This window comes from Trichosurus vulpecula, chromosome 6 (assembly GCF_011100635.1).
Source record: "Trichosurus vulpecula isolate mTriVul1 chromosome 6, mTriVul1.pri, whole genome shotgun sequence".
Lineage (NCBI taxonomy): Eukaryota > Metazoa > Chordata > Mammalia > Diprotodontia > Phalangeridae > Trichosurus > Trichosurus vulpecula.
The window spans coordinates 258,365,460-258,378,745 of NC_050578.1; the positions used below are offsets into that span (position 1 = coordinate 258,365,460).

The following is a 13,286-nucleotide window of genomic DNA, read 5'->3' on the forward strand; positions in this document are numbered from 1 at the left end:
CCTATTTACAAATTGGAACTTAGGATTTTTTTTTTAAACAACAGTAAAGGGGTGTATTTCGTCTTTAAGACTAGCAGAGAGGACAGATGTGCCCTCCCATAGCACATCCTTTGGGCCAACTGTTGGTAACTGGGCGACACGAACCACGGGTCTGCCTCAGGACTGAAATCTCTGTGTTCCTGTGGAGTCGAGGGCCGCAGGTGAACGGATGGATGCATGGACTGAACGAAAAGCTGGATGCAGGAGCAGCTTGGCGCGACTGCAGCACGACATCCCAGCGTTCCGTGCTTGGTCTTGTGCTATGAAATGTTTCTGTCAAAAATTGGGATAAAGGCAGGCTATTGTTTAGTTATATTCAGTCTTGTCTGACTCAACCCCCCTGGCGTTTTCTTGGTGAAGATACTGGAGTGCTTTGCCATTTCCTATTCTGGTTCATTTTACAGATGAGGAAACTGAGGTAGATGGAGTTAAGTGACTTGCCCAGGGTCACACAGCTAGCGTCTGCTGCGGGGCTTGAACTCACGTCTTCCTGACTCCAGACCTAGTGCCCTGTTCGCCGTGCCACCTGGTTGCCCCTTGGATAAAGGCACGGATGCCGTATTTACCCAATTTGTAAAAGGCGCCAAGCTAAAAAGTGTCGCTAATACACTAGCCAGGTCAGGTTACGGCCGCTTTAGTGACCTGCCCCATCTCTGTTTTCTTGTGGGGTCACGTCCCAACTGCCCCCTCTGAATCCAAACCTCACTCTTCAGATGACCTTAAGGCTGGGATTACAAAGGCCATCCTCTTAGTTCCTGGGAAGCAGCTGATAAGAGGTTTTTTGTTTGTTTGTTTGTTTTTAACAAAGTTCACAAGACAGTGGTCATATTGAACTTTACTAAGAAACATCAACCTTTAAAACGTTTAAATACTAAACCTTTAAAATGCTGCTCTGTGTAGCTGTAGCATTACAGGGCAGCTGGGTGGCACAGTGGTTAGAGCTCTGGGCCTGGAGTTAAGAAGACCTGAGTTCAAATCTGACCTTAGACACTAGCTGTGTGACCCGGGGCAGGTCATTTCATGTCTGCCTCATTTTCTTCATCTGCAAATATTAAACATGCAATATACAAATGCTCATTCTGTTCTCTTCTCTCCCTTACTTCTAAAAATTTTAAAGCTTAAAATTGTCCAGAGATTTTTGGGGATGCCCTATGTAATAACATTTACTTCGGTTCGAAAAATGGTTCTCACGAAAGAGAGATGAACGAGGAGGGATGGCCGCTCGTTAGGTGACCACGGTATGATGTAGCTGTCCAGAAAGCTCACAGGGCCTTGGCCGGCACACCTTTTAGAAACAGAATGAGCGCCCCTCCGTCTGTCCTCTGCATTGGTCAGACTGCAGGTGGCGTTCTGGGTTCTGTTCTGGTCCCCACACCGTAGGAGGGATGCCGACAGGGCTACCAGGCCAGTGAGGAGCCCAGGGTCTGTGCCGCATGCATACTGGCTGGAGGAAGCCCCTCAGAGCGGTGGTGGGGGAGGAAGGGAGACAGAATCAGGAACAGTGGGTAGAAGCTGCAACAAGGCAAACTTAGGTCAGATGTTGTAAAAAGACTTAACAACAGACCATATAATAGCTAGCGTTTACATAGCACCTACTACATGCCTTTACGACGACGACCTCATTGGATTCCCACAACCTGAGCAGGTGGGTAGGTCTTATCATGCCCGTTTTAGAGATGAGGCACACAGGGGTGAAGTGAGTCCCCCAGGGTCACACAGCTAGTAAGTATCTGAGGCTGATTTGAGCCCTGGTCTTCCTGGATCCAGAACTCCATCCATGATGCAACACTGCCTCTCAATTGCATCGGCCTAGAGGTCCAAGTCTAAAGAGATGTCTCTGCCCTGATGGTTCTGCTAGAGAAACGATCCCCCTCCAGTTGACTGTGACCATGGAGTTATGTACCTTAAGCCATACTTGAAGATTACTGTGATGTCCCTGACAATGGTACATTTGAAACTTGCCTCGACCAACAATCACTGTAGCCCAGGGCGGCCCATCCATTCCACTTTGGGGCATGGATGGCTTCAAGAGATGGTTGGGAACTTAAGGTATTCTTACAAACCTCCCTGAGCCCCTCCAACCTTCTCTCATAGCCCCGAAGTAAACGGGTGGGATGTTACCGCATCAGTCATGGAGCTGGAGGGGCGCTTGGAGGTAAATCAAAACCAACCCCATTTTACAAGAAATGGACTTGACCTGCTCGGTGACTTGACTTGCCTACAGTTCTCACAGCCTTTAGTCTCAGAGATGGGATTAGAAGCTGGGAGGTCTTCTGGCTTCAGGGCCAGTGTTCCTTCCATGGTGACACACTGCCTTCTAGGCATGATTATGGGAAATTCCTCCTAAGATAAAAGTCCAGCTCAAGGGACAGAAAGAATCAGTCTTGGGCTCCAGTCCCAGCCCCTGCAGGCCAGCTCCCTGTGAGCCAGAGGATCTGTGATGTGGTCAGAGGAACTGGCCCCCAGATGAGAGCATGGTGGGAGGAGAGGGCACTGTAGACAGGAAAGCACTTTACATGTGCAAAGCCTTAAAAAAACAAGGGGATTGATTGTCTTCCAGGGGCCCTCCAAACTGTGGATGGAGAGGCCTTCTTTTACCAGGCAGAACATAAGGGATGGCTTTGTCAATGCTAGCTGGTTTTGTCAGCCCTTGGATGCTGAATAAACTACTGACAATTGTCTCCTTATCTAGACTGAAGGTGTTTAATTCTTCCTTCCTCCATGACGGGGGGAATAGGAGTGAGGGCTCCCACTGAACAGGGGGAACTTAGCTCGGGCAGTGTAGCAGGAGCCTGTCGGGCCACCGAACACACAGTACAAGACAAGGCTAGTCAGAAGCCTCTCATCTGACAAAAAAGAGAAGCTAAAGCCCAGTGAAGGAAGGATGGCCGCTCAGGGCTGTGAAGTCCAACGGTTTGAGCCCCCAGCCCCAAGCAGACAAAGTAAACTGTAGGTAGGCATGGCAGGTCACGCACGCATCAGACCACGTGCTACTGCTTTGCTTTAGATACTACGAACAGGTTTCACTCCAGTTTCTCTCACTGAACTGCGCACACATGCATCGGCTGCTTTTGAACTGGTCTTTAGTCTCCTTTATTATGATTTAAGTGTTGGGGAGGGCTTACAACACTCCTTATACGAGGGATTCCATTTACATTTGCCTCACTGAGCAGAAAGGCCATCCTCATGCCAGCTGGCCCTGAGGCAGCTACTGGTGAGGTGGCCAAGGGCCTGAGACCCCTGAAGAGCCACTTCCCACGCTGCTCCCAGGCTCCTAGGCCTGCGCCCTCGAGGTTACACCTAAATGATCCTGAGAACAACCGCTTCTATGAGCAGGCCCCTGGCATTGTCCTGGGGCCCAAGGGCAGATGTGGTGGAGTAGTCACATGAGAGGCTCCTCTTAATCCGAAGACAAGGTGAACCAAGCTAGAGAGATGAGCTAACAGAGCCCAGAACTCCAATGAGCTCCATTAGCACAAGCAGCAGCTGGAAAGCCACACAGAGGTCGAGGAGGCACCCCTAACAGAGGGGGCAGGAGCTTTCTGGAGCACCCCAGAGTCAGGCAGATGGCGTGCATGCTGGGTGTCCAGGAGCCAAGAAAAAAGGCCACATTCCACCTGAAGGGTCCCATCTGCCTGTGGCTGGCTAAGTCACAGATGTTCCAGGCAACACCAAGCTCTACCTTCCCAACTACGGGGCTGTTCTTGGTAGACAGTTAGAGTTAATGCAAACTTTATTTACAAAAGACACTTAAATTAGCTTTATCATGCCATGCGTCCATACAGAATAGACCGACCCTTTAGGGTTACAGAGGAGAGCTCACAAACTCAAAGGAAAACCACTGAAGAGTTTCTAATAGTCAAGAGCTAGGAAATGTAAGTCAACTTTACAAATAATAGCAATTAAAAAAAGAGATGAGAACACAGTCTGAGCAGAGAGAAGGGTGGCTGTTTACAGGTCTGTACACTAAACTAATACACAGACAGTCTTCTATGGGCAGGATGCTCATGGAGAGAAGCAGAGTATGTACAGAGACTTGTGCCACAATGACTCCATCCTCCCCCAAGATCTGCATTGTTAGACATAAAACCAGTTTGTGTTGCCTAGGCCCGGGCAGGCCACTTTTAACTATGAAGACTTCTAGTTGAGTAAACTAAAGCTGGGGAGCATGTGGGGAGCTTCATTTGCGACTGCTCTTTATTCTCTCCAGTCTTTTTTTCAAGTCATCAATGTTAGCAGCTGTGGAGGAGGAGGAGGAGGTGGTGGCGGACGAGTGCATCTGGTTGGAATCCAGGTCGATGTGCTGGTGCTGTTCCCGGGACTCCCGGATCTGAGAGAGCTTACTGTGGAGCATGTCTGTGGAGGAGACCACTGCAGGCCCCGACGGCTTGGAGAGCAGGGTCAGCGAAGGCCTGTCATCCTGCTAACAGGAAAAGAGGATACAGATTCTCAGCAGGCTATGGCCGGGATGGACGCCCCCTCCCAGTCCAGGAGAAAGGCCCATCTTACCTTGGTGTTCTCTAGGCCACATCGCTGCCGCAGGATCTTCAGCCGTTCCAGGTAGACGGAGGGTCCGACCTCCTCTCCATTTGTGTTTCCCACAGAGGACACTGTGCTTGTAGAAGTGGGGACACATGATACCTCCATCTGAGGAGAAATCCCTAAGAGGGAGGAAGGCCAAGACACAACAGTCAAGCAACAGGCTTTGTGGTCAGCTGGTGCAACACCTCCTCGGATCACCCTCATGTCCACATGCACCCTCTGTCCTGCTGAGACCCCTGGTGAGGGTTCAAAGCCCACTAGGGCACAGCTCGGAGAGAGAGATCTAAAGCCCATCTCCTAGAAAGGACAGCTTTTATTTCTAAAACACAGAGCCCGGATTGGATACCACAGCAATAAGACCTCAGGAATTCACTCGGTGTCAACACAGACCAGTCCATCCAAAGAACATCGGGACTGTGGCTTCTCAGAACTCCTGGGGCTATATAAATGGGCAAAGTGTGGGAAGCCTAGGTCTTCCAGGATTGGAACAGAACCACAGGCATTTGGAGAAACAGCTGGTTCAGGAAGCAGAGGAATTAACCTTAAAAACTGTGAAAGGCACCCAGAGGCCCAAGGAGAAGGTGAGTTTCAAGAAGGACTTTTTAGGAAAGGAGGAGCCAAAATGCTTGATGAATATGTGAATAACAAACAACTGGGGCAGGAAATGCCTGTAGGGATATACTACTGGATGGGCAGTTCTCCTTCCAAAAGGGAAGTTATAGATTCTAAGAGGAAGCTCACAACTGAAGCTTTGAGGTGGCGCAGTAAGTAGGGAGTCAGGAGGACCTGAATTCAAATCCAGCCTCCGACACTTGACACACTTGCTAGCTGTGTGACCTTGGGCAAGTCACTTAACCCCAATTGCCCTGCCCTCCCCCCTCAAAAACAAAAAAAGAAATTTGTGCCTGATGGTTCCACATTATACTATGTGGATCCTGTTGTTAACGTTTAAAACAGGGAGGGCGATGGAGCCTTCCTCAAACTGCTCCCTGGCACCATTCTGTGTGAGCAAATCTTGAGGGGGTCAATGGACAGTGAGGCTAACCCTGTGGACTTTACAGAATTTCATTTTTCAATTATTCAATTAAACTCAAGAAGCTAGGGCACACTTTGTACACAGGGGGCACGCAGATGTTTGTTGAACTGAATGAATCTAATTCCAAAGGACAATGTTTGATAGTAGCAGGGAATTAAGAGAATCAGTTCCTCTCACCAGCTTAGGGAACTAAGCCAAGCACTTTCTTTGGATGGATACCGCTCCTCCCCCCCACAAAAAAAAATTTGCATGAGGCTTTTATTCCCTAATTCAATTATCTGTCTTTTCCTGACCTCCACAAGCAATAAACCCCCTGTCTTTTTTTCTCCTTTGTGGAAACCATGACAAAATAACTGGCGCCTACAAGTTCCTGGGCTGGGAGGCTCCATCCACCTCACATTAGGAGGAAATTCTACCTGTTGAAGAGGGAATGCGTCCTTTGCCTTCCCTCTCCATTTCAATCACCCGGAGACCTCGTTCTACGTAGCTCTGGAAGAACTGAGAGGAGTTTTTCAGGAAGGGTTCGATATCCGCATCAGAGTATTTCTTCTTGTATTCATACAGTTCTGCTAGGCCCTGATGAATTAAAAAGGGAGCAAGAGCAGAAGAGGGCCCACCATTAGCAGCAGAATGGAGACTTAAGACTTGTTTCCACGAAGAGGACTCTCATCCGGACTGCCCCCTCTCTTACCTCCTTCGTGTTCTCTTTGGAGCCAATCTTTTTAAAGATTTCAGCTAAGAAGTCGTTCACTTTGGCCTTTGATGATTTTTCATCCTAAAGAATTTAAGGACAAGAAACAAAGTTAAGACCAAGGTTCCCAATAGCCCTCTGGTTTTGTACATGACCTAAAAGGGGCCAGCACCTGTCAGAAAAACTTACACATGACTTTGGCCCAGAAATACAAAGGTTTAGATGGATGTGGTCATATAAGAAACTTGGGCTCCACCAAATTCTATAGAGAAGGAACTCACTACACCCACCATCCACAGCTACTGGAGGGGCAAATAAGCCAGTGTACCTGGAGCAGATAGGAGGCAGCATGTGCCGGGGGGGTCAAACACCTCAACGGCCACTTCCTCACTGCTGGAGATGCTCTGGGATCCTGAGCCCTGGAACCTCAGTGTGGGCCCTCCTCTCCCCCACCCTCACCAATGGCCGTGCTTCCAGCCTGGTCACCAAAGCCACAGGCCACTGTAACAACCTTTGTGGATATGCGGCCTCCTAACTTCTCCTGCAGGTCCTACAGCCCCTCCCTCCTCAGTAGCTACAAGCTAGATGACTCAAAAAAGAAAACTCTTAACATCATGGTCCCTGGCATCATTAAATGGTTCAGCATCAGAAACCAACATGGTTTCATTAATAGAACGCCATTAAAGAAGATGAATAAAGATCTGAGTGAACCCAAAGGACCAGGTGGCTGAAACATCCTAGATGCGTTTTTACCCTTAGAATGAGGGCTCCCTGACCAGAGGGGCCGATCTACTTTCTCTTTGTATCCCCAGTGTTTAGCACACAGTAAGCACTTAATAAGCACTCCCCCCACAACCGTCACTCACTATCCGAGACGCCCCCTTTTCTGTTTCCTTGTCAGACTTGCTTCCCATTTGGTCCAGACTGTGTTTCATCATCCTGCACAGATGAGCTTCCAGTTCAGACTCATTTTTGTTGTCAATCATGGTGAGGTGGTCCAGGATCTGGGAGAGAAAAGAATGGGTCCCACTAGCAGTGATGACATTCCCATGCTGTTTCCTGGGCTGACCGGCAGGCACGCTAGTTACCTCTTTTGCTCACCTTGGGCCCCTTTAGCTTGCAGAGCGTGTGCAGCAGAGTTTTCAGGGTCCGAATGGGGAATTCACTTTTACATTGCTTCAGTTTCTCCTTGGGGAAGACTTTCATGAAGATGTGGATATCCAGGAGAATTCTGTCCAGATTAATGCTATTGATGGTATCAGGGAGCAGTCGAACCATTCTCCAGAGACACTGTTGGAAACAAAGGGAAAAACAAACCAACAAAACTAAAAAACCAAAAACCAGCTGCCCATGGTGAGGTGTGGTGAAAGATGCTGATTCCTGGCACTTCTCCTTTCAAGGCCAGGGGGTACAACTGTGCCTTGCCTCCCCGCCAAGTGCTAGTCAGGGTGCTTCCCATTTACAAACCCTTTCCTCACACGTCCTACAGTGAGTGCAGGGATCACTTGATGGATAAGGAAACTGAGGTTCATAGAGGCTAGTTAGGACAAACACAGCTCTCTGCTCTGAGACCCATGGATCACTTTGGGTCCCTGCAATTTGGCTGGTTATGACATGCCTCGTGTCTGGTTCCAGCTGATGAGGTCATAAGGCCACACACACTTAACATGAGGGCTTCTCAAAACCCCTAGGACTAGAAAACAGGCCCAGATGTAGAGATGCTCAAGGGAACATTTAGCCTGAAGGGTCTATTATGTTAGAACTCGACACTATGGACCTGTTCCAGAAGAGGATCCAGAGGGTTTCTTGCTAACAGAAGCATCTCCTTTAGGTAAGGAATCACGTCAAATATTTGATACAGACATTCAAACTCAAGGCTACAGACAAACTCTACCAATGTGAAGGAAAGGAGGAAAGCACCGAGAAGCGGCTCCTTCTTCAAACTTGGCACCACGTCATTATAATGTCCAGGCTTGGCTTGGGAGGAGAGTAGAAATGGACACGCCCTCCATTTGGGGAGCTAGGGGACAAGGGCATGACATATCATACATGCTGTTAGACCCAGTCAATATGATGGATGGTTTGGCTGATGTGCTTTTGGTTTAAAAAAATTTCTGTTACAAGAGAAGTCTTGGTGGGCAGAGCAGTCAGGAAGCAGGCCTGAAGATGCCTGAATTAGGATGGGGAAGATACAGGAGACAATGAGCACCGGCTGAGCTTGACCTTACTTCTTAGAGACTGCCTCCAGTAACTGCACTTACAAGTCTGGACCCTGGGACACTGAAAATCTACAGGGCTGACGGCTGAGCTGCTTTTGTCAATGGTGACCGAAAAGTCAGGAAGCGTGGGAAGGGCACAGTAAGAGTGAAAGTGAGCAAATGTTCTTCAAAAAGGAAAGAAAAGCCACAGAACTCTGACTGCTGTCAGACTTAGAGAATGAATTATTAATGGCACGGCTTATCGGTGGATATTACAGTTCAAATCTAGCCTCAGAAATCCTAGATGTGTGACCCTGGGCAAATCACTGAACCTCTATCTCCCTCAATTTCTCCAACTGTGAAATAGGAATCATAAAAGCATCTATCTCCCAGGGTTGTTGTGAGGATCACCGTGCCTGGCACTGTGTAGGTAGGAGCTATGTGAATGCTTGCTCCCTTCTTCCTCCCTCCTCCCACCTCCTGTCTGAATTTACACTTCACCTTCATGACAAGCTCAGAGAACTTGGGAGAACCGGCTGTTGCTAGAAGGCTGTCCTGGAGCAGAACAAGCAGGGCACTAGGGAGAAGATGAGAAGCAGCATTTAAAAACAAAAAGCCCATCAACCAATCAACCTGAATATCAAATGAGACGCTATGACATCTCAAGGCCGAGGCTGCTGAGAGCTGCTCCGCGTCTTGCCGGGCACTCTCTACCAATCTAGAAAACGATAAGCCTGCTGAGCTCACTACTTAGCATGCCATATATACTTTAAGAGAATAAAGGCCAGTGGATTCTTACTGTCATACCCATCTCTACTTGGTTTGCAGGAAGGCTTCTCAGAGCCAACGGCTTCTCCTTGTTTTCCCCTCACCCTCTTCCCAGACTCAAGGCTGGCCGAGAACAGATCCAGGATGATTCCAGGAGAAGGGAAGAGCAACCCTCCCAGGGATGCCCTCTGCCCTTTTACCCTCACCCTCCTCTGGACTACTCAACTAATCACAGATCAGAATCTGATGAGATGCACGGAGGACCAGTGGGCCATAGTGCATACCCTCCCACTGACTTCTAAGAACTCTAGATCTTACCATCTACCCTGCATTCTGGCAGCACTGTCATCTCCAGACCCTTAGGCCTTGCCATTGACCCAATGCTCTACCCTAAGAACCTCCTGGCCCTGCCAATGACTGTTTTTATGTACTGTCTCCTCCCAGTAGTGCAAGAGCTCCTGGAGAGCAGGGACTTTCTGTGCTTGACACAGAGTAAGGGCTTAATAAGTGTTGTTTCATTCATCAAAGATTTGGCTCAACCAACATGCCTTGGTACAAGGGCAGGAGTGGAGTAAGGTCATTCTGAGACTTACCACTACCTGTCCCTACCACACAAGAAGCATGAATGAAAATGCTTTCAATGAAGCCCACTGTCCCCTTCCAAAGTAGCTGAGCTTCTATGAGATAACTAACTGAGCTCTGATTAGCAGTTAGCAGAAGTGATAGGTAATTATTAATGACTCATTACTTCTGTCAGCGAAAAGAGGACAGTCCAACTTGTTAGGCAAACCTAAGCAACCCCAGCATCCTTTCCATGCAAAGGCTTCTCTCCTAGGGCTAGGTGTTCTGGGAAAGAACCCGTTTCAGGTTAAACACTGAGATGCGAGTCGTACCTTAGGATATTGGTCTGGTCTGATTTCTCTAGCACCTTCACTACCAAGAGGTTGACAGAACGGAAGACTTGTTGTCCTTCCTCGAGATCTTCAATCCGAGAGTCCAGCATTAAGGTAATGAGCCCATGCATCAGGTCCTTCAGGACACCAGTGGAGGCTTCTCGGGCAAGGTTTTCCATCTGAAAAAGCTAGCATTCACAATAGGAGGAACATTCAGACTTCCATCTCCAGTAATGGAGAGAAGGAAAAGGAGACAGAAACTGATCAAAGCATGAAGAAACATCAACTATCTGACAAACAGCATTATATGAATATTATACTGCCTGGGCATATCCCCGTGAGCACAGCACTCCTGGGCACCTAAAGGGCATTAGGTACAGCTACTCCAAACACTTCTTGGGCAGCTCATTTTACTTCCCAATAACCAGAATTATGGCACACTGTGTCCTGTGGCAACCAGCGCATGAGGTGCAGCTCTAGATGTTGCAAGTTCTCCCAAATCCCACGGGATACATGGCGAGGACCTTTGTGCACTGACAAACAGAATGGAAGAAATGAGAGAGGACAGAGCACTTCCCCTGGGGGTTTAAGCCTTACTGAAATCATGTTTCCAATGATACAGCTGTATAACTTGATGATCTCATCCTTATCAAGTTTCTCGTCTGCCATATGCGTGTTGTAGATTAGTCTTAGCTGCATGAAGGTAGCAATCAGGAACTGGTCGATGTGGCCAGACATGGCTTCTGATTTGTCTTCCTGTCTCAGGACCTCATCAATCTAAAGACAAAATCCCAAGATGTGTTGTTCCAACTATGTTCTCCTAAGACAAACGCTGAAACTCTGAACAGACTACTTGGCACTGATGGTACCTCCTGCAGGCCCAGGTTTAATGCAAAAATCAGCCAAGGTAGGCACATGACAATGGGCATCTTCTGGGTTTTCTCCATTAGCCAAATCTAGGATTCTCTATTTATTTATCTTTTAAAACACCAAGTTCTATGCAAACAATATTGTTATAGGATCCAAAGTAACAAAATGCAAAGATCTTCTGAAATTTTCACTTAAATATCTCTGCTATCCCCACACAAAAAGTTGCGTAATGTTAGCACTGTCCCTTACAGAGCAAGGAAGGACCGCGAGTCAGATGGCCCCTGTGCACTTGGTTTCTCATCAGATTAATACTGAGTGTAGCCCACATCACCTGATGCTGCGGCCACACTAATGTGCAACTCATCACTCTCGCGGTCAGTGGCTAGAGCTCTAATTCAAACACAAAATCGCCTCCTCTTACCTGGGTTAGGGCCTGGACACTGGTGTTGATGTCACCACTGGCAACTTGGGAGATAATGAAGTTGATTGTGGATGCTGTATTACTGTGCATGTCATCAAAATGGGGAGAAACAGCCCGAATCCTAGGTGGCAGTAGGGAAAGGGGGGGGGGGGAGGGGGTAAGTTAAGTCAAATGGTCTAAGCCAGGCACCAATGCTAAACTGGAAAATGTCACTTTCTGTTAGGCCCAAGCCTTACTAACAGGAATATTACCATGCAGGTCAAATCATCTCTAACCAGCTTATGTCTGTCTGTCGTTGCCTAGCTCCCACGCCTACCCCACCGAGGGCATTTGAAAACAGGATTTTCTGGAGAGAAGAGTTTGGACTCACTTGGGTTCAGGGATAAGGACTGGCTCAAAAATGTCGTCCAGTTTGTGCTGGACCAGGGCCGGCATCTCACATCGGACGGTACCGTTATCATTTTCTATTTCATCTAGGTCCAGCTGGAATTCGCGGGGTACTGTATGGGCTGCCTCGGAGTGCCCACTTAAGCTTCGAGCTTGGCTAAGGGGAGCAAAAAGGAGTTTACTGCATGACTGTAGGATGTCCTCATCAAGGGGTACGAGCAGGCCCACCAGGGGCCAAAAAGCTTCCAAGCAAATGTTGAACTTCTGGTTTCACTCAAACCCCCTGATTGGCTTGAGTCCTTGATCAGGGCTCTTAGCTGTTAACTGCTCTGACTCATAGATATTCTGGAGGAGGAGCTACTAGTTAATTTATGCTCAAAGAGTAATGCAACTTTACCTGGAGAAGAACCAAGCCTGGGTCTCTATCCACATACGGCACCACAAAATGGCTCAGAGCCCACCTCTTTGTGACTAAAGCATGAAAGGTCAAAGAGATGGCTCTCCCGCCCATGTCCAACACCAAATTCACTCGTACCAAGGGTATCTTTGTTATGAGGATCAGTTCAGGCAGTGCTCAGGACATAGCTCCCAGAGGTAGAGTTACTTCTTTTCAAGGAGCGGATGCCAGTTCCTATAAACTACGGATGTCAGCACTTCAGGAATTCAGAGGAGTCAGCACGATGCTTGTGGCATGACCCCCAGCAGCGCACCCCCTGTGTGTTCTGATCTAACTATTATCAAGTGTTAACAATTCATAGGAGGAAGATGGGCTAAGGATCTGAGGCTCCTAGCGCTGAACTGCCACATTTATTAGTGGTCAGGCTACAGGGGACTCGACCCTGTCCATACTTATGGACACCCCCCTCCACCCTGCTAATAAACTCTAAGCCAGTCACCCTGCAGAGGGGATGAATCCAAGTCAGAAGTTACAAAGATATAAGAGCCCTGCTAACAGGAGTTAGCAGGCAGTACTTACATCCTGTAAGTGCGATACATAATTCTGTCCACGGAGAAGCAGTGAAAGAAGGCACAATACCATTTAGAAAAGGTTTTGAGACAAAGACAAAGACAATGAAGACGGGAGGATCAAACATTGTTACATAATATTTGCCCAGACACTCTGTCATGCAAGACAATGGTTACAAGAACTCAAGATCCTATTACAGGACAAGCTCTGAGCATAAGGGCAGAGACCACAAAGAAGTCCTCAGACGGTCACTTCCTGGTACATACTTGAGTCTGGAGGACATGTCCTCAGCCGGCCCCTTGCGTAACATGTTGGCATTGGAGTTCAAGTTCTGAGTTCTCTGAGGTCTCTCTTCCACCTGTTTTATCGGGGCAGCCGCCGGCCTCTTTGCGGACCGCTTAATCCTCTCCTCGAGCATGCTCATGTCCTTTTCAGAAAGCTGTGTGACAAATCAAAGCTGAATTCAAAGCATCT

The 13,286-nt window shown here is 48.1% G+C and overlaps 1 protein-coding gene and 1 non-coding gene across 4 annotated transcripts in view; both read right to left on the reverse strand.

Moving 5' to 3' along the window:
• Window positions 1-3,116: 3,116 nt before the first annotated feature.
• The window catches only part of CKAP5 (cytoskeleton associated protein 5), an 88,191-nt gene continuing 78,021 nt past the window's right edge, over window positions 3,117-13,286 (reverse strand). For 2 of the 3 annotated variants that reach the window (XM_036762593.1, XM_036762594.1), the window contains exons 34-45: window positions 13,079-13,251; window positions 11,829-12,002; window positions 11,459-11,579; window positions 10,765-10,944; window positions 10,168-10,355; window positions 9,008-9,083; window positions 7,410-7,598; window positions 7,175-7,312; window positions 6,309-6,392; window positions 6,034-6,193; window positions 4,549-4,700; window positions 3,117-4,462 (exon numbers count right to left, since the gene is read on the reverse strand). In XM_036762593.1, coding sequence (XP_036618488.1) covers window positions 4,220-4,462; window positions 4,549-4,700; window positions 6,034-6,193; window positions 6,309-6,392; window positions 7,175-7,312; window positions 7,410-7,598; window positions 9,008-9,083; window positions 10,168-10,355; window positions 10,765-10,944; window positions 11,459-11,579; window positions 11,829-12,002; window positions 13,079-13,251 — 1,878 coding nt within the window. In that variant the 3' untranslated portion in view covers window positions 3,117-4,219. The remainder of the gene's footprint in view (window positions 4,463-4,548; window positions 4,701-6,033; window positions 6,194-6,308; window positions 6,393-7,174; window positions 7,313-7,409; window positions 7,599-9,007; window positions 9,084-10,167; window positions 10,356-10,764; window positions 10,945-11,458; window positions 11,580-11,828; window positions 12,003-13,078; window positions 13,252-13,286) is intronic. The other variant, XM_036762595.1, reaches the window with a different exon arrangement.
• LOC118855587 lies at window positions 11,302-11,411 on the reverse strand. The gene has a single exon (XR_005010762.1). It is a non-coding gene; the product is annotated as a small nucleolar RNA SNORD67 (small nucleolar RNA).